General features: G+C 50.3%; 1 protein-coding gene across 1 annotated transcript in view; it reads right to left on the bottom strand.

Annotated features, from left to right (window-relative positions):
• RNF165 (ring finger protein 165) overlaps positions 1 to 19,950 on the bottom strand; it is a 128,777-nt gene that overhangs the window by 107,533 nt on the left and 1,294 nt on the right. Inside the window, exon 3 of the mRNA XM_007943856.1 lies at positions 19,896 to 19,946. Within this exon, the coding sequence (XP_007942047.1) occupies positions 19,896 to 19,946 (51 nt within the window). The remainder of the gene's footprint in view (positions 1 to 19,895; positions 19,947 to 19,950) is intronic.

The raw sequence follows: 19,950 nt of genomic DNA on the forward strand, positions 1-19,950 counted from the left end.
GGTTACTGGTTACTATGCATCTGGCTTTGTTCTGAATACTGGAGCAGACAAGGGCTCCAGTTCCTATGGGTTTGACTGCCCTTCCAGGAAAGAGAAAGACAGCTCTCCCAGGACAGAGAAGGTAGCAAAGAGCCCACCAGACCCATGACCTCGCTATACAGAAGAGGAGTGCACCCCAAAGCCAATGGGGCAAGGCCAGCCAATGTGCAGCCAGACCAGGGAACTTAGCCATCATAGCAGCCATAACTGCAGAGTTACTGCATATTTATGGGCTTAACATCAGTGTCCCCACTAGACCGTAAACTTCACGAGGGTAGGGACACTGTCTATTTTGCTTGCCCCTATATCTCCTCACCACTGACCCCAGTGCCTGGCACAGAATTCCCAAACCAAGCCCATTGCCCTCGAGTGGATTCTGACTCAGTGACCCTTTTGGACAGAGTAGAATTGCCCCATAGGGTTTCCAAGGCTGTAAATCTTTCTCCCTCAGAACAGCTGGTTGGTTGAAACTGCCAGCCTTTCATTTATCAGCCAAGTGTTTAACCACTGCACCACCAGGCCCCCTGGCACATAATTACCACTTTCTAAATATGTGATGAATGACTGAATCTGAGGGATACCCAAAATTATGCTGACATCTTCATCCAGCTTGACACTCTGCCTGAGTTTCTACCACCAGGACGATTCCTTTGGATTTCTTTGTAGGTCCTCATTGACCATTGGTTGGATCCTCCTAAAAGGGGTGGCACTTTAAACCTATCTCTTCAAAAGGCTAATAAATTTTCAGATTCCTGCTCCTCCCTCTGGGAGGTCCTGGGCAAGGGGATGGGACTCAGTGGTCCAGTGGGGTGAGGTATCTTAAGAGAAAGTGTGAAAGGGGAGAGAAGATATGTTATGGATTGAATTGTGACCCCAAAAAATTATGCATTGCAAATCCTCACCCTCATGCCTGTGGATATAATCCCAGTTAGCAATAGGACCATGTGTACATATGTCTTAAGTCAATCACCTCTAAGATGTTAAAGGAACAGATTAGGCACAGAGGAGGCACAGATGGGGGGAAGGAGACGGCACATCACATGAAGATCACCAAGGACCCCAGAAACAGAAATGAAAAGACACAGGGACCCTTCCCCAGAGCCAAGAAAGGGAAAAAGCCATCCCCTAGAACCAGCACCCTGAATCTAAACTTCTAGCATCCTAGCTGTGAGAAAATAAATTTGTTTTTTGAAACCACCTACGTGTGGTATTTCTGTCACAGCAGCACTAGAGAACTAACATGACAGCAGCTGCCCTCCTTGGGTGGCAAAGCACGGCTGTGCTCGAGACACCGGCTGGAGTGTCAGAGACCTCGGATTCCATCCCAGCTCCGCACCAACCCACAGTGTGTTCAGAAAAGCCTTGCCCCCCTCCTCCAGGCCTCAGTCTCCCCATCTGTAAAACAAAATCAAGGAGTGGCTCCAGATTCCACACTTGCACCGGAATCTCTTGGGTGGGAGGGCTTTTCCCAAACTGCTGAGCCCCAAGCTCCATCCAGAGGTGGCCACTCTGTGGGTCTGGGGTAGGACTAGGAAGGTGATTATTATGATTAATAATAATTAATGATTAATGAGCTGCTGGATCATGTTCACTTAGTCCAGCGTTGGGAGTTAGACCATGCCAGCCAGGTGACCTCCCAGGGTCTCTCTCCAGCACAGACACCAGGCCCTGCCTCCCAGCTCTGCAGACCTGCCCACCTGCTGGGACCAGCCCTCCCACACGTCGCCTGGGGAGCTCCCAGCCCTAGGGTCTGCTGCCTGTGGTGATTTATAGCCGTGACTCCCACACATGCTTCAGGACCAGGGGAACCCGCTACACAAATTAAATGCAGCCCTCCTCTCCTCGCAGGTAATGGGCCCATCTGATGATCGAAGAGCTTATAAACAGCTATCGTCAAATTAATCTTGATGTCGGAGAAATAATATCAGCCGTAAATAAGACTGAGTGTGCCCAGCTCGTCAGCTTGTTAGGACACTTCATAAAACCGGGCAGCAATATTAATACCTTAAGGTCCCTTTAACTCCCCCAGCTGCACGGTGGCAGAGGTCAAGCACTAGCTGAAGAGTTTCTCAATTAGTGACAACTTAGGCAAGGTGTCAGGGCCATCGCCAGGAGGCAGGGAGGAAACAGCAGCCAAGCCGGGGCAGAGCTGTCGGCCACTTCCTGGCCCTGCTCCATCTTCTCCGACCTCTGCCCAAACTACCCCATAACCATGGACAGGGTTTCCTGGGGTGGGGGTGGGGGACATCATTCACATTCTCTCCGCCCCATGCCCTTCATCAGCTTCCCCACCTCAGTGACATCGCTTCCCTCGCTTCAGACCAATAGGGAACTCAGCCTTCCTCAAGAGCCACCTCCTCCTGGAAGCTCTCCCAGGCCACGGGATGTCCAAAAGGGGCTTTGGGATGGTGCTTTAGCCCTTGCCAGGTGGCTGGGACGGAGACCATGGCTACTCAGCTGTAGCTCCCTCACCAGCCTGCACACAGGCTGCCACCACCCCTCCTGGGCCTCAACAAGGGCCATGGAGACAGCAGAGCCCTGAGGACAGTAGCAAGTAGGGTACAGGCCGGGTGCTGAAGCTGGCCTGGGTCCACTAACTCGGCCCCCGTAGCTGGTGCTTGTGGCACACTCAGGCCTCGTTGGTGTTCTCTGGGATGCAGGTCTCCACCCCCTTGTTGGGATTTACGAATTTAGTGGGGTGGGGACCTCATGGGGTGTAGAACAGGTGAGAAGACAGAGAGAAGAAAGGAAGGGGGCTGCATGTGGAGACATTTAAGCTTGTATGTCTCGAGAGAATGTGTGTAGGTATCATGAGGTGCATGTATGTGTACACACGTATGTGGGAAGTAAGTGGTGGAAGTCTATGTATTTATTTGTATATGTGAATATTTATATACACTGCCTGTTGTAGTGCAGTACACATATTTATGACAGTAAGTGAGTGTGTGTTGCTTATATTATAAAAGTGTGTGAACTGGGTATGAATGTGTAAATATACATTATATGGGGAGTGAGTGTGTACACTGTGTGTGGACATAGAAGTATGTCAGCCTCCAGGGGAGCATCCAGGGGAACATCAATACGTGAACATCAAGTGCTACATGGATTGTGTACAGTGTGTTAAATGAAGGTGTGGGCTGAGGGACAGAGGACTTACAGCTAGGCGGGGGAGAAAGCCCAATCAAGGACATCAAGGACAATCAAGGACAATCAAGCCCAATCTGGACACAGTCATAAATGCAAGATGGAAGGTGGGAGGGGAGTCCTGAGTGGATGGGCTTGGGTGCAGGGCCCAATCCACCCCCACCAACACCTCCTCTCTCTCCAGGGCAGCCTCGGCTCCCTGGCCACTGGCAGAGCTTCTTTTAGGATCCAGCAAGAGTGTCTCTAGGAATAGCCGGCTTCCACTGACCGCCTGAACCTAGTGTCTTCCCATTGAGTGGATGAGAAAAATGCTCCTTGAAGGAAGGTTTGGAGTATGGGGGGAACTTCTGAGGCAGCCAGTCACCAACTGACAAGCCACCTTTCGTGGCCTTTTTCTCAGTCTCCCTTTCAGTATGAAGACGCTATGGGCTAGTCTTGAGCTAGATGACCCAGCTCCCAAGCCAGCAATTCTCAAACATTCCATGCAACAATTTCAAGGAATGTTTCTAGTATTCTTACAAACATGCACAGATTTCTGGAGTCAAATAGTTTTGGGAAATGCTACTGAAGCAAAACCAAAGAGCTTTCTTTACTGCGGGACTTCTCAGAGCCTTTATAATATCCTGTGCTAATATGTATCAGGATTCTCCAAGACATGGGGCGTGGTGTGTAGCATTTTCCAAATTGTCAGACCATGTACACTTTCTCAGAAATAAGTTTTAACAGCTCAAGGGGCCCACGTGGTCAGTATTTAGTTGGACAGTATGGGAAATGAATGCTGCCCCAGGCCCCTCCTTTGGGGGTCAGCCAATCCACCCTTTCCTCCAGGAAGTCTCCCAGACCCACATCCCTCTGTTCATCCCCTCCTCTGAGCTTCTCCCACCTCCCAGTAGCCCAAATGACCCCGTTATTGTGGAGGATCCTGCCTGATGATCTGCTGAGACTCCCACCTTGCTCTCCAGGTCTTCAAGGGCAGCATCCAGGTCTTGCCCCCTAGCCCCTAGCTCAGGATATAGCAGAGACTCTGGGTAGATGGTGTCTAAATTATTCCTGACAAAAGCCAATTAACCCCCAGCAATACCATTCAACATGCAACACTGCTGTGTACTTTGGGGCTGCCGAAGCCCCAGCTTCTCTGAGGCTCAGCCTCAAGGCTCCACCACCCAGTGACCCCCTGTAGCACCGTTTCTCAGCCCCCACTTTGCTCCTGCAGTTCCCTGCCAGCAGCACTCTGCCCTTACCTCTTCTCCAGTCACCCCATGCATCCCTTAAGATTCAGCACAGACATCCCTCCTCCAGGTGCCCCCTTCCAGGAGATGTCTCCCCAGGCGAGTGAGCACCAAGCACATACCTAACTAGACTTTCATGTTCACATGTCAATTCCCACCAGACTGAGTTTCTTAGGGACAGGCAGAGTGGCTGGCACTGAGTAAGTGCTACCTAAGCATCTGCTATTGTTACTGTTGTTATTGTTGCTGTTGTCCTCTGTCTCCTGCAGGCACTCAGGGCAGATCTATGAAATCCACTGAACAAAGTAGAGCCTCATTATAACCCCACTGGGGAAAGGGGGTACTATGATTGCTCCACTTTTACAGATGAGAACACTGAGTCTCAGAGAAGTTTTTATTCTGCCCTATGGTCCCGTTGGGAGCTCTGGTAGCATAGTGCCTAAGGCACTTGACTGCTCACCAGATTGCTGGCAGTTCAAACCCGTCAGCCACTCCTCGGAAGGAAGGTTGGGCAATCCTACTTCCGTAGTGATACTGCCTCGGAAACCCAAGGAAGGGTCGCTATGAGTCAGGGCTGACTCCACGGCACATAACAACAACAACAACAATGGTCCTGTTAAACAAGGAGCTCTGGTGGTGTAGCAGATAAGGCATTTGACTGCTAACCAAAAGGTCAGTGGTTCAAACCCACCAGCTGCTCTGTGGAAGGAAGACAATCTCCTTACTAAATCCAAGGTGGCTCCAGGAATAGGCAGGGGCCTTCTGTATGTGGCAACTCCCTAGTAAGTACCAACTAACCAGTTGCCATTAAGTTTACCCAGGCTCATGGTGACTTCATGTGTGAATTAGCTGCACTTAGAGCAGCCCCTTGTCTGTCCCAGGCCCCACGGTAGGTATATCACATCCACCATGGACAAGTGAATCCCATGCAAGCCTGGCAGATAAGAATGAGTACCCATTCTGCAGAGGGCAAAACCAAAGCCCTGAGAGGTTACCCAAGACCCGGAGAGCCACCCAGAGGAGGTCGCAAAACCCAGCTCCCTCTGCAGTTACATCCCTGCATGTGGCTGTCCTCCAAGGGAAGGCACAACTACCCACGGGGAGAGCAGGAGGGGGCGAAGCATCACACAGGCACTGCCCAGGCTGGTGCGCATGGCAGGGAGGAAGGGGGCTGGAATGGGTGGGATGACAATGAAATGAGAGGCCCCAGTGCTCCAGAAAAGAAAAAGAAAACTCAGACGAGGGTGACAGCCACAGGACTCCAAACATTCACCTCTTGGATCAGATACGGGCCTACGTGGTGGTGGGGAAGGGGCAACCTGATAGCTCCCCCAGGCAGTGGAGCTACAGCTCTTCCTCTCAGGACAGCCCCAGTCCCACCTCCTCCAGGAGGCCTTCCTGGCTTCTTCAGGCCACAGTGACCTCTCCCTATCCCGTGTGCCAGCCCCGGCCAGATGGCTCTGGCCAGTACGACCACCAGCCTGGCCCTCTGTGTAGCCAGATGTGTGTGTTCTCCACCCACTTCACGGTATTCAGGGGTCTCCCCAGCTAGACTGTGAAGCAGAAACTGTCTGTGTCTAGGTTGCCCACAGCCCAAAGGAGATTCTGGGTAACTGAGAGGTGAAGGTTCACACAATTAAAGGGAATGTGCCCAGCCTTCCTGCCTGCCAATGTCCTCTTTGCACTCTCTCAGACCCCTCCAACTATCCCAAGCCTGAACAAGCAGGGGTGTATGTTTATAGGAGGAGGGTGGGCTAACGACCATCACATGTAAGCGCTTCCCCGGGATGTTATGTGCCTCGTAGTTAGATGCTTCATAACTCTATTTCACCTCCCCTCCACACAACACTGGTATTATCAATTATCTCCATTTTTTCCGATGATGACATTCAGGGTCAGAGAGGTCCAAATTCAGCCAGCTAGCAGGTGGTAAAGCCAGGAGTTGAACCCAAGAAATCCTGATGCTGGAGCCTATGCCTTCTACCACGCTTATCCTCTTTAAAGTGTTAAAGAGCAAAGATGTCTCTTTGAAGACTAAGGTGTGCCCAACCCAAGCCATGGTATTTTCAATCGCCTCATATGCAAGTGAAAGCTGGGCAATGGATAAGGAAGACAGAAGAAGAGTTGATGCCTTTGAATTGCGGTGTTGGCGAAGAATACTGAAAATATCATGGACTGCCAGAAGAACAAACAAATCCATCCTGGAAGAAGTGCAGCTGGAATGCGCCTTGGAAGCGAGAATGGTCAGACTTCATCTCACCTACTTTGGTCATGTTGTCTGAAGGGACTAGTCCCTGGAGAAAGGTATCATGCTTGGTAAACTAGGGGGTCGGCACAAAAAGAGAAAGACCCTCATTGAAACAGATTGACACAGTGGCTACAACATGGGATCAAGCGTAGCAAGGATTGTGAGGATGGAGCCGGACCATGCAGTGTTTCGTTCTGTTGCACACAGGGTCACTACAAGTTGACACCTAACAACAACAACATCCTCAAGGAGCCCTGGCAGGGGCAGCCCCTGCTCTGCCTGGGAGCAGGCCCAAGTCAAGAGAGCCCCTAGGGACAACCTGCTCCTGGGCATCCCCCACAGGAAGGCCTCCCTCACACCCCGGCTCAGGGGCTTCTTCTCCAGTCGTCTGAGCTCCCCACTCAGACTCTCACTCCCAGTCCCGGCCTCGCCCCAGACCAGGAGAGCAAGCGAAGCAGCGCCTTATTGAAGGGCCCTCCCTTCTCGCCTCTACCCAGCTACACCCCACGCTGTCTTCAAACCTCACCCCGCCATGCCTCCCCACCAAGTATTCCTGACTACTCTGGCTAGAGCTGCTGCAGCTTCTGATGGGCCTTGAGTCAAGATCCAAGGCTCTTACAGGCCCTTGGAGTGAATACACCTGGGTTCTAGGCCAAAAGGCTCTTTTAAGAGCTGCCTCTGCAACCCAACTCTACAAGCCCAGCACCTGGACAGCTTGGGTTTCCAGTTCTGTGAAGAGGAGGAATTGGGTGACCCAGAAGCACTTCTCAAACTCTCCCCTAGAAGTGTCCAACTGAGGAGTGTGTTACATACGACCTCGCAGTCAGGAAGGCAGTTTGTCATTGAAGCTCTATGTTTTCACTCAAAATTTCTTGCAAAATTCACAACTGGCTACATAAGAGTTCCCTGTTTAGACAGCAATCTACAGTTACAGCGAGGGGCAGGGAGTAAAGGAGAGTGACTGCTTCATGGGGTGAGGAGAATGTTCTGGAACTAGATAGAGGTGATGGTTGCACAATACTGAATGTACTAAATGACACTCAATTGTACACTTTAAAATGGTAATATTTGTTACATAAATTTTACCTCCATAAAAGAGTTCTCTGTTTAGTTGATATATTAATCACCTTTTCTCCAAATGTAAAAGTCAAAATGGGAACCACTCTGCATTTATCCTGTGGCCAGGCAAGACCCTCTTTTGCCTGCAAACTGAGGGTTCTGCTCCCTGAGTTTTGTAGTACAACCTGTGAAAGCCGGAACCTGTGTAAGGTGGATACCTGTCAGAGAAGGAAAACTCAAGTATTTTCCATAAAAACGAGCAATAGAAAAGTGGTAAGATCAGCACCCTGTCAAAGGCAGGAAAGTTGTGAGATCCAGAAAAATACAGGAGTCCCACTGAGTTCTAGCTCTCACGGGTCTCACTGTATCTGGTAGGGGAGGGTCTGGCTTCTTCAGAAGGTGGGGCACCACCCTGGCCCCTACCTGGCCACCCACCAACGGGGAGCATGCACAGGACACTGTAGGTACCAGGCACAGGCTTAGTGAACACCCAGGTGAGGGACTAGTGATACCTCCTGAGAGGAAGTGGGGGACAGAAACCCCTGAATCCAGCTCTAACATCTTTCTCCCTTCCCTTTCCTCTCTGCCCCACTTCCTGTCCCACCAATCTCCTGGGAGAAGCTTGTTGTCAGAGGTCCTTCAGGATGGGATGGGGACAGAGCAGAAAACCACTGTCCTCGGTTGTATCTGGCCTCCTCCTCCACATCTCCCATCACACTCCTAGCTGACCTGCCCAGGTAGGGTGAAGCTTCCGCTGGCTGGGTGGCTATTGTTATTCTTCCCAGATGGCCTCTCTCCCCCTAGTCCCCTGCCCAATCCTAACCCCATTCCTCCCGTTGTGAGGGAGGGCTGGATTCCTCGGCTTGACCTCTCTAGACTTCCGACAGCCCTTCCTCTCCTGCCCCCCAGGCCCTCAGCCAAGAGGAGTCAGGCAGGGCTACCTCCCCGGCCCAGCTTCCCTCCTGACCCAGCCCTGCCTGAGCCTCTCTTCAGGCCTGACTTCCACCTAAGCCACAAGAAACACGCAACACGAGTCCCCAAAGGGGAGGCCAAGCCTCCCTACCCTGGTGTCCCAGTGGCTTTGGAGAATGCTGACTGAAAGGGGCCCAGGGTCTGTTCCAGCTTCTTCTCTTCTATCCCTCCCTCTGCCTGGAGCTGGGAACACAGATGTTCGAGGGCACAGGGTGATTGCTAGTGCAAGGGAGCCCTGCAGAAGGCGATGGGTCCCCTGGGCCCAGGCCTTCCCCATGACACTGATGAGCTAAGGACCCAGAGGCACAAAAACAAACTATTCTAAGAATACAGTCTGAGGTATTCCAGGGAGGTCAGCCTTGAGAGAAACACTGAATCCTCCTGGTGTTGATGCTTCCAGAATTCTAAGACTCATGGTCATAACTGAAGGGCTTCTCTTTGTCCTTCTCATGGGTTAAAGAGCCAAGAGAATCTCTATCCATGACCACTTCTGCAAAAGTAAGTGATTGAACTTTCTTCTCTTCTTGCAGACTGCCTGAATTGGCTGTCTTGCTCCCCGCACAGCACGAGTCCACATCTTTGGGTAACAACACTGCCTTACCTTCTTCAGGGTCAGATTTTTCAGCTCTGCTCAGCAGGGCCATTCCTCATAGGGGGTGGATCTGGGACAGGCCCAGAGGCCACCTTTCCCTGCCCCCACCCTGAAAGGAATGACTGCTGGGAACCTCCTACCCTAGAGGCTGAGGTCCCCTCTGGAAGAGCCATTCTTCCAGAAGAATGGCCTAAGGAGGGCGTGTCTCTAGACTGGGGTCGGGGTGGGGGACATTAACTCATTAACTCCCACAGAGTTTGGGAGCAGAGGGCGGTGGGAGGTCCTGGGGGCCGGCAGCACAAACGGGGCGCCTGAGCAATAGGCAGGAGGGCACAGGGACCCTGGCACTGGAGCAGGGGACCAGAAGCAAAGCAGGGTGCGTGGATGGGTGCACGCGCGCGGGCGGGCGGACTTTGGGGGGGGACTCCAAGAGCGACTCCGCCCCCTTCCCTCCCACTCTCAGCCCCCGGGTGGGGGTGCGGGCAGCAGCTGTTCCAAAGCTTCCTGCCCTTCCTTGAGACAGGTGTTGGCTGAATTCTCACTTCCTCCCAGCCTCAGAGCGCTCCTCCACCCCCTCTCCCGGCGAGCTGGTGCTGAGTCAGCAGCCACCACTTCCCCTCTTCGCTCGCAGAAGCCGCCAGGAGGGGAATGGCTGAGACCCGAGACCTGAGGATGGGCCACCGCGTGTGCGACTGACTGTACCACCTTCCTGGAAGGCTCCTTCCCCATCCCCCTCCACCTCGCTCTGGCCAACAGTGGCCCACCTGGGGGATGTTCAAAGGACAGGAGGGCATCAGGAAACAACAGGGAACTTTCTGCTGAGTGTTGGAACCTGAGCAGCAGCTCCTGGAAGCAGTACCCACCCTGGGCTTGGGTCTGGAGGCCTCCCTGACTTACCACGTGCCATGAGCCACCCTCCCAGCTACCGTGTGGCGAAGGTCACATGCATACTGGGCGCTGAAGGACGTGCAGCTACTGTCCGGATAAAAAGCCAAAAAGGCAATAGAGATGTAAATTATCATCATGGAGAGGAAATCACAGTTTTTTAGAGCAGGAAGGGGCAATTAGGCCAATTATCTCCCTTGGCAGATGAGAACCAAGGCGCAGAGCTGTCTGACTTGCCACACATCACACACGTGCTATTGAGAGCAGGACTCGAAGCCAAGTCTCGGGGCTCTGGGCCAGAACTTTTTTCCACTGTGCAGCATGGCCTGCCTGAGTTCGAGCAATGTTCCTAATGCAAGGAGTTATGATTCCTGTGGCCTGCTTCTTGGTATTTTTCATATGCATTATTTCACAAGGCAAGTCCTTAAGGGCAGAAACAATGGGCATATTATCCCCATTTGACAGACCAGGAAACAGAGACCTGGTAAAGAAGCTGCCTCACTCAAAATCACAGCAGAAGTTGTGGCAGAGCAAAGAGACCAGGACCCAAGTCTCAGAACTGTTAATCCAAACTTTATTCTTCCCCCAACCCCCTTTGGTATCTGACCAACACGCACACTTGATAGTGACAGTGGTAGCAGAGAGGCTTGGGAGGTTGTCAGATCCATGCTACTAACCACATCTGCCCTACATGCTAAGCAGCAGCCTAGCTCATAGCAGTTTAAGTCCTCAGAATTCATCAAACTGCAGTGGAATATTATGCAGCCCTTAAAAAGGATGCTTGTGAAAACAGTGTAACCACATGTGAACATGCTTGTGAGACAATGTTACATTAGAAATGGAGGACAGAGCTGTAAGCAGAAATCCTTAAGTGAATAACCATGCCGATGGCATTTCACTGCCATGATCATAAGGACTTGGACTCGTCAGAAATTTTTTTCCCCTTTCTTCTATTTTCTAAACGTTCCAACACATGATTCTCTTACTTCCATGATGCAGCATAGGTATCATTTGTGAGGGCATCAAGGTGATCGAACTAAGAAAGGACACAGGATGTGCCTACAACTGGGGAGCCAAAGCCTCAGGAACCAGCCACCGATTATTTCTGTGGCCATCAGAGCACAGACGCCACCTCCCAGCCAGGCCTCCTGTGAGAAGTGTCTGAAGGTTAAGGGACTCACCACCCTGGCTCTGTCGCCCAGCTCACTTCCTTCCTGATGGGGTTTCATGCACAGGGTCCACCATGCACCTCCCCTTTCCCTCGGAGTGCCCTTCTGGGAGTTGCAGGGTTCAGTGTTGGGGACTTAGACCCTCCCATGGCTTAGCAGGCAGGAGGGGAAAGAGGTCCCCGCCCAATATGGATGAGGGGCCCAGCCTTCGACGGGCTCCACTGGATACAGAGGGAAAGCTGAGATTCCTTTCTTATTCTTGCCATCGACTTGACAGGGCTCCCAACAGTGTGTAGGTGTGAGAGACGGTACAGGAAAAAGGCAGGCAAAGGTTTTCACTACTCTTGGCCTGGGTCTCCTCTCTGGTCCCCTATTACCTCCTTGAAGGCTGTGCCAAGCAGGAAATGAGATCATAGAGGAGAAAGCATTTAGAAAGCGGGACTATGCCCTTGCCACAGACAGGTCCCACCTAGGACCCTGACCCTAGGCCCCTAGTTACCACACCTCTGCCCTTTATCCCCTCTAGTATCCAGGGCAGCCCCACCTTCCCCCCTGGGTAGCTAAGACCTTTCTGCAAACCTGCAGAGCAACACTTCTGGCACTTGCCTGCCTTAGAGGTCTCTCTACTCACAAAGGGCACAATTGGATACAAATTGTTCAAACGGTGAGGCCAGAGGCTACAGAGGTTTCTCTGAGCATGAACTGCTTAATTAACCACACATGTGAATCACCAAGTAAGGAGGATTCAGACCAGGAGATAGATGTTTATGAGAGACGGTTATGTAAAAATATAAAGAATTTTTATTGTTAATGTTCGACCCCAACCAGGAATCTGTATTTAAAAGTACTAGAATCTCAACTCCAAGGACATGGCCATGGTCCCCTATGCCCTGCCAGTTTCAGCATCTCAAATTCTGTGTGTATATCTAAACTCTGAACTCACATCTCCCCACACTGCTGTTCCTCCATCTTCCCTGTTCGTCTTTCATGATCTTACATCCTCCCAGGCACCCAGAGACCTCCCTGCCCTCAGCCTCCTTCTCACGGCCTCAGTACTGCTTACTCGCCCTCATGGTAAGGCCTCACATGAGAACCTTCCTCCCATCCCCCAGGCCCCTGGTCTGGGCTCCATCACCCCTGGAAGCCTGCCATGGCCTCCTCCCTGGCCTCTAGTCTCACCCTCTGTCATCAGCTGCCAGAGGAAGTTGTTTAAACAACACTCTCTCCAGAGAGTTCCCAATGGCGAAGGGATCAATCTAGAATCTGCTGGGGCTTCCAAAGGCCTTCAAAGGCTTCAAACTCTCTTTCAGCTTGCCCTCCCATATTTTCCATACCTTGCACTACAAAACTCCTGGAGCTGTGCTCTAGGGAGAGCCATTCAAACACAGGACAATGAGCCAGTGGCTCCTGTAGCTGGGCAAGGCAACAGGCCAGTGCATACACACACACACACACACACACACACACACACACACCCCTCCTCATAGCACTTCCTGTTCTTACCAAATCAGCAGAGCACTGCCCTGGCTGGAGTCTCACTCATTCTCCGTGCCCCACCTGAAGCTTGCATCCTCTTCCTCACCTCCTACCTATACCATCCTGTGAAGCACATCTCAATCCCACCTCCTTAGAAAGTGTGTCTCTGACTTTGATTCCTTGGGCCAATGAACTGCTATTGTGAAGAGGAGGGCCTAGCATGTCCTAGGCACCTGCTCTGTGGTGAAGAGTTTAGAGACATCCTACCAGGTAGGTAATATGATGGTCATTGTGCAGATGATGCTGAGAGTGGCGGTATAAGTTCAACCCTCCAGGTAAGACAAGGCTAAGACTTAAACCCTGGACCACTCCAAGCTCCTTCCATGTCACGAGTCAGGACTGTGTGCCATCCATGAGACACTGGCACCGAATATCATAGGTAGACAGCATCCACCTCCTTGAGCATTTCTCTCCCAGCCACCGCAGGTGCCCCCAGGAGGAGAGAGCCCTGGGTCTAACAATTTTCTTGTATCCTTCTTAGCACAGTGTTCAGCCATAAGCTGATATTCAGAAAACACTCATTAACTAAATGAACAAATGAGTGAGTGGCTGAACGAATGAAAACACAGGCATTGTGATTGGTTCCACTGTAGGGTACTATGTGTTGGCTTTTAATTCTCAAATTATCCTGAAAGTCAATGTTTCCAAAGTTATCTCTTATGCCCCAATTCTCTTGGAAATATATTGGTTCATCAATGGCTAAACCAGACCAGAAACCAATAAATATTAATTAGCATTCAAATTATATGAAGCCAGGAATTGGCCAAAGCTATCTGGCTCCATAAGGAAACGAAGGCATGGGTGTGTTGTACATTTACCTGACAACAGTCAGTAGGATTGGGAAAAGCAAGGGCATGTCCTGAATCCGAGTCAAGGGCCTGCTGTGCCCCTGGCCTGTACCCTAGGAAAGGGGTCCCACACTGTGTTGGGTGCAGCACAGAGCTGTTGTGTCCTCCTCCTGGAAAACCATTAAGTTTGCCAGTGCAACACTGCAGTGTGCTTACTGAATGATGGAGAGCATGGGAAAGGGTGGACAGGAAATGAGAAAAATGCACACGAAGACAGAGAGTTTGCCCATACTCCAACCACTGCATTAGCGCCCCAAGACCCTTGGTGGCCTTCTCCTCTAATTCTGGATGATGAAAATGATATGGATTGTTGAAAATTATAACTTAAGAAAACTCATTAAATAGGTCGCATCTGGTGGGTTTGAGTTTTTTGTTTTGTCTGGTGCTGGGTTGAGAGTTCTCTCCTTCAAAACCAAGACTGTGTTCCATCTTATTTCAAAGTCTGTGACATGGGATCTACTAAACAGATGGCTGTTCCAAAATCCTAGAGTCAAAGTTATTAAAACAGATAGACATCAGATGGTTTTGAAATTAAGTATGAACAACAATGGCTTAGTGGTTATTGGGAAAGGTCTCCTTCATGTGTAAGTGCTTAGTTCTCACAACCTGGATCAAGACACAGTGGGCACTTGATAAACTGCTAACCATGATTTCTCATTAACCCAACAGCTTTCTTTATTATTAGGCTACTTAACCATCCTCACAATGTACTGACCCAACAATTTTGACATCCAGGCAGTCCCCAGGTTACAAATGAGATCCGTTCCTGAGTGTGTCTTTAAGTGGAATTTGTAGCTAAGTCGGAACAGGTGCCTACAGGTCTTAGTCTAACTTTGGTTCAACAAAAGCCTTTTCAGTGATTTAAAGGCTACACATGCAGTAAGTGAAGGTGATTGGGATGGTTCAAAGTGAGGGCAAATTTACGTAACATTAAAGGGCAAGTATGAGTTATATGTAAGCAAGACATTGGTAATCTGGAGACTGCCTGTATGTAACACCAGTTTGGAAAAACGAAATCATGGTGTTGGTTAATGGTGATCTATTGAGCCCCAAGGAGCTCTGGTGGCGTAGTGCCTAAGGCACTTGACTGCTAATCAGAAGGCTGGCGGTTCAAAGCCCCCAGCCACACCTTGGAAGGAAGGTTGGGCAATCTACTTCTGTAGTGATACTGCCTCAGAAACCCAAGGAGGGGTTACTATGAAAGGGATATGACTCAACAGCAGTGAGAGTTAGAGTTATTGAGCCTCAGCTCCCTAGGACAAAATGAAGGATTTGGGTTCATTCTATTATTGTTGGGTTGGGAGTTGTTTTATTTTGTTTTTTCAAACCAGAAACAAAATTAAAGGTTGTTTCATATAAACCAAAAAGAAGAGGAAGAGGAAGAAGAAGAAACAAATAAACGGCACCCTGGAAGCACTGGCCTTGTAATCCTGCGCATCTACTGTCACGCAAACTACAGTCCCAGCCTCTGCTGGGAACATGCGTGTGTCCATGTGTCAGAGCACATCAGCTCAGCTTTCCCACCCTGGTCGGGGAGAGCCTGAGAACAAAGGGCCCGAGCAGAAAGGGCAGTCATGGGGCAAGAAGCCAGTCGCGTGAAGCCACAAAGGCAAGGATGTGCCGTGGTCAGACAGGGCGCCTGATCAGGGAAGGCACGCAGGCACGCCAGCCGGAGAGACAGCCCAGAGGAGCACAGAGCAGACACACCACACCCAAAAGAGGAGAGGTTCCAGAATGAGGACCCTTGGAAGGAACCGTGAATTCCTTTAATCAACCGATTTCCTCCTTATCTAAAAGGCCTCACTTAGCTAGGCTTGTTCTGGCTGCAATTGATAGGTGTAACTGACAGATGCTTGAATTTGGGGTCCACTCTGGCGAAAAAAAATACCTCTCCACTGGCTTCTCAATGGAAATTAAGGGGAAATGGTGCATTTTAAGGGCTCTTCCTCCAATTCAGTTTGGGGGTGGGTCCTGACTTGCCTTGGTTCCCCACCCCACCCCCCTTTTCTGCAAACATTCTCTCCCCTACAACAATGGCAGAGATCTGCCTGGCTTGCTCTTAAGAGAGGCCCTAAGGCCAGAGATGAAGCAGCTGTCAGGGAACTAGGCTATAATCAGCTTCAACTGGCTCAGACCAGGCAGGCGGACAGCCCAGGCCTTCATTCCTACAGTGGCACGTCCTGCTGTGTGCCCTGAAGTGGGACATGGAGGTGCTCTGAGTTTCCGTTTCAAGCATATCCAAGACCTCAACCACATGACCTTGCAGGTCCCCAAAATTTAAATAAGCACATAGAAGAAGGTCCCTTCAAATCCATAATAATGGTTTCAACTACATGTAACAAGTTACCCCCAGCATGACTGAAAAGGACAGTAAATCAATGAGACAGGAGAAGTTAAAACACAACTAAAAATGGGTTATTCAGGCAAGTGTGAAATGCTACAAGGCTGCTAGGTAAGAACAGTATCCCTTTGCCCAACTGGAGTGTCACCTTCCCCTTTCACAGCACCACACACCAAGTGTCCATGTAACGTGGAAATTTAGGATGAAATGGGGAGGCTGTTGGGTACACAGGTAGCCAAAGTAGGGGTTTGGTTCTCTCTATGCAGCGGAGCTGTTGCAGTGTGACAGGTCAACTGACCCCTCCCATCACCCCAGACATCTACTGTAAAAGATACGGACTAGATGAGATTCAAGTCACCATACCCGTACCACAAAAAAAAAGAAAAGAAAAGAAAAAGAAAAAGCATTCACTCGAATCTTACAATGGGTGGGGGTGGTGGGTGGGTGGGTGAGGGTGGGGATAGAAAAGCAAGGGGGAAAATCTAAACAGCAGGATACGACAATAAATGGGAAAACAGCAAGAGAAAAAGCACACTAGGTTAATATAGGAAAACTAGTTCTTTATTGAGAGATTGTATATTAGTATTAGTGGATTCTGTGTGTAACAATGTCGTCATGCACACGATACAAAAAAAAAGGCTGGGCCCACCATGCTTCGGAAGGGCAACAGAACAAAAGCAGCATACAATGAGCAGATGGCCCGGGCTACACGACCACAGTACATTTCAGCAGGGTAACGTCTCTAACCGAGCGCTGTACATTGTCAACTGGGGGATGTAAAAAAATACAGATCATGCTTTAGTTTTAGTACAAGAAAAGGTGAAAAAGATACACAACCAAAAGGATATTTGATACAGAAAAAATTACCCACAAAATAAGAACAGGAAGTAATTCAGCACAGCAGAACACGCTATCCCTGTTTAATGGAAAACCATTTTGCAAGGAATTCTCTTTTCTTCTTTTTTTTTTTTTTTTCCTTTCTCTCTTTTCAGATTGCCAAATGGCAGTCTGCGGAGGCTACTTGGGCTTTATTTTGGAAGGGCCCTCGAAGTAGGGGCCGTATTCTTTCGTTATTACTGCTGTTTTGTTTCCGTTTTCAAGCAGGTCTGGCTGGCGAGGCAGCAGAAGGGAGCCGGCTGTTAAAGGGACAGCTCTGAGGGCCAGGGCGGATGTCCAAAGATGCTCTCGACATTGTACAACTAAACAAATTAAGACACCATGGCAGTGGCTTCCCCCTTAAGCCAGGGACCTTTATGCACCAAACTGTTAAAGGCTACGGACCAGCCACAACTGTCGTTTCTTCAAAGATTGTCTTTTTGGTATATAAGGATTTTTTTGCCTCCGACTAAATGTAATCTCTTCCGTTATGCCTGGGTGCTGCCAGGAGTTGATGGCCACCCAGATAACGGGAAATGGGGTGCAGCAGCCTCCAAGCCAAGGCAAAAGGTATCCACTTAACAGGGATTTACAGTGCAATGTACTCGGCTAAACAAGATGAAGATACAAAAATGGTTATTTCTCTACATCTATTCTGAAATGGCCTACATCCCATACTACTACAATGGAAACTAAAAAGAACAGACTTAAGCTGGCAAACTATCTAATAGTTTTACAAGAAGATTGTGGTTTAGGACCTTGTTGGGTTAAGCATTAGTATCCTCTATCGAGAGGTCATGAGTTCATGTCACTTTAAGCTAAGTTGGACCCACAGCCCAACTCACCCCTCAGCCCTTGGATTTCCTGTGGGCGTGTTTGCCATGAAAGTAAAACTTTGACTGACAGGCAGAATTTGTTTTGTTGCATTTTTTTGTTGTTGTCCTTGTTGTTGTTATGGGGAGGGAGGTGGTATTAAAAATAAAATTTAAAGGCAGCTGAGCAATTTGAATTTCAAAACATGGAATCTGCATCCTGCAATGGTATTTAGAGATCGGTGGTATTAATGAGGATGATAATGATTTAATCAGGATAATTATCCTTTCAGGCTCAACATCCTTCTTAATCATTTTTGAATTTCTGCCTAGTGTAATGTTCCACACCCGTTTTAAGAGGAAATGCCAAGTAATAAGAGATAATTGCGTATTGGGGGAGGGGTTGGCATTTCAGGGGAGGTCTCCTGGGAGTCTCCCCCCCCCATTCCTGTTCCTCACCCAGCTCCCCAGCCCCCCCAAGGCTAGGCTGGCCCGAGATAGGGGATACTGCCGCTTAAATAGCAATGCCTTCCTCAGATGGAGACAGGAAATGGTTAAGAGGGGTGTCACAATACAGCTAAATGCGGAGGCAGAAGGGTCACAGCGCACACAGCAGCGAGTTGACCATTCACTGAGCTACACAATGAAGAAAAAAAAAAGATTTGATAAATGCAGAATGTCATCATTCTATCATCACACAAAAAAAACTGCGGTTCAAACAAGCCTAAGGGGTCAACCATGCCTTTTAGGTTCTGGGGAGAGGAGTGGGGCTAGGGACAGCTGGACTGGACCATAGAGGGCCGGGCTTCCCTCTTCTCGCCCAATCGGGGCCCCCGGGGCGCACTAAAGCGCCGGCCCTGCGACCCCACCCCCCATTCTGACTTGGTGGAGGAGCCCTCAGCTGCAAAGGGAAGACATCATTCGTGTGTGCAAGGGAGGGGGCTGGAGGGGGAGGGCCTTAGCCAGCAGGGATTTTAAGCAGACGTGGAGTGGGAGAGGATGGAAGAAACATTTCCAAGAAGCGAAATGTGAGTCCAGAGGCAGAATACAAAAAGAAAAAAAAAAAAAAGGTCTAAATGCATCTTGGATTTGCTTGGGAGGGTAGGGATTTTTGATTAAAAGAAAATGGAAGAAATGTGGAGGAGGTGTAGAAGAAGGGGAAACCAAGCTATTGTTGTAGCAGAATGTAGGGGAAAGGGGATGTGGGGAAAGGGGGCCGTTCAAACACACCCCATATATCACAGTTAAAAACAAAGCCCGCCGCCCGCCTGCCTGCTGCTTCGTCAACGCCTGCTGGGGCAAAGGCCTGGCAGGGGCAGCTTCCCATCCCAACCTCACACACAGCGCAGCACCCAAGGGCTAGGCACCCCGCTCTGGCCAGGCCCAGGGGTGCAAAGCAGTGCACTTCTGACTCTCGGAGGCGCGCACACGCACTGGCACACATGCATGCACACACACAGACACACACGCACACGAGCATCTTGAGCCCACATATGCAACTGTCATACAAAGACAATTGCCGAGGGGCAGGACTGGGGCTGCAGGGCCATAGCACATGGGTGATACACAAAAAGGGTTAAAGGGGATAAAGGGATGGGACGGGAAATCGGGCAAGTCCCCACGAGAGGTGGGGGGCTGAGGCTCGGGATGGGGCAGGTACCCAGATCCCAGCTAACCAGCCATCGGTACCAATGACCGAAAAATGAAGAAATACAAACACAAAGAATACAACACACACATATACCTCAAAAAAAAAAAAAAGGCAAACCTCGGAAAACCAAGCATGCTTACACACACGCGCGCACACACAGTCATGAATTTCTCTCCTTTCTTTCGATCATACAGGGCTAGGTATTAGGGGAAGGGACTGTAATTTGGGGGAACAACGTCCGCCGCAAAGAATAAAAAATGGGGTTTGGGCGGGAGGGACCCATTTGCCAAACCCTAACTTCACTACAAAAGCTCCCACGAGGGCGGACACCCCCACACTCCGGGTCCTCCCGAAAGGGGGTGGGGAGGAGCCACTTCTCGCCCTGCGTACCCGCGGGTGTGCCCCGAGTCCCCCGCCGCCCGCGGCGCCCGCCCCCGCCCCAGTGCCTGCGACGATCCCGGCTCCGAAGCAGACCCCGAAAGAAAAAGCGATACCTCTGTTTCGCACAGAGCCAAACACTGGAAGCACGAGATAGCCGACGTGGACCAG

The sequence above is a fragment of the Orycteropus afer genome, unplaced genomic scaffold (assembly GCF_000298275.1).
Source record: "Orycteropus afer afer isolate SDZICR_OR568_19922 unplaced genomic scaffold, OryAfe1.0 scaffold00113, whole genome shotgun sequence".
Lineage (NCBI taxonomy): Eukaryota > Metazoa > Chordata > Mammalia > Tubulidentata > Orycteropodidae > Orycteropus > Orycteropus afer.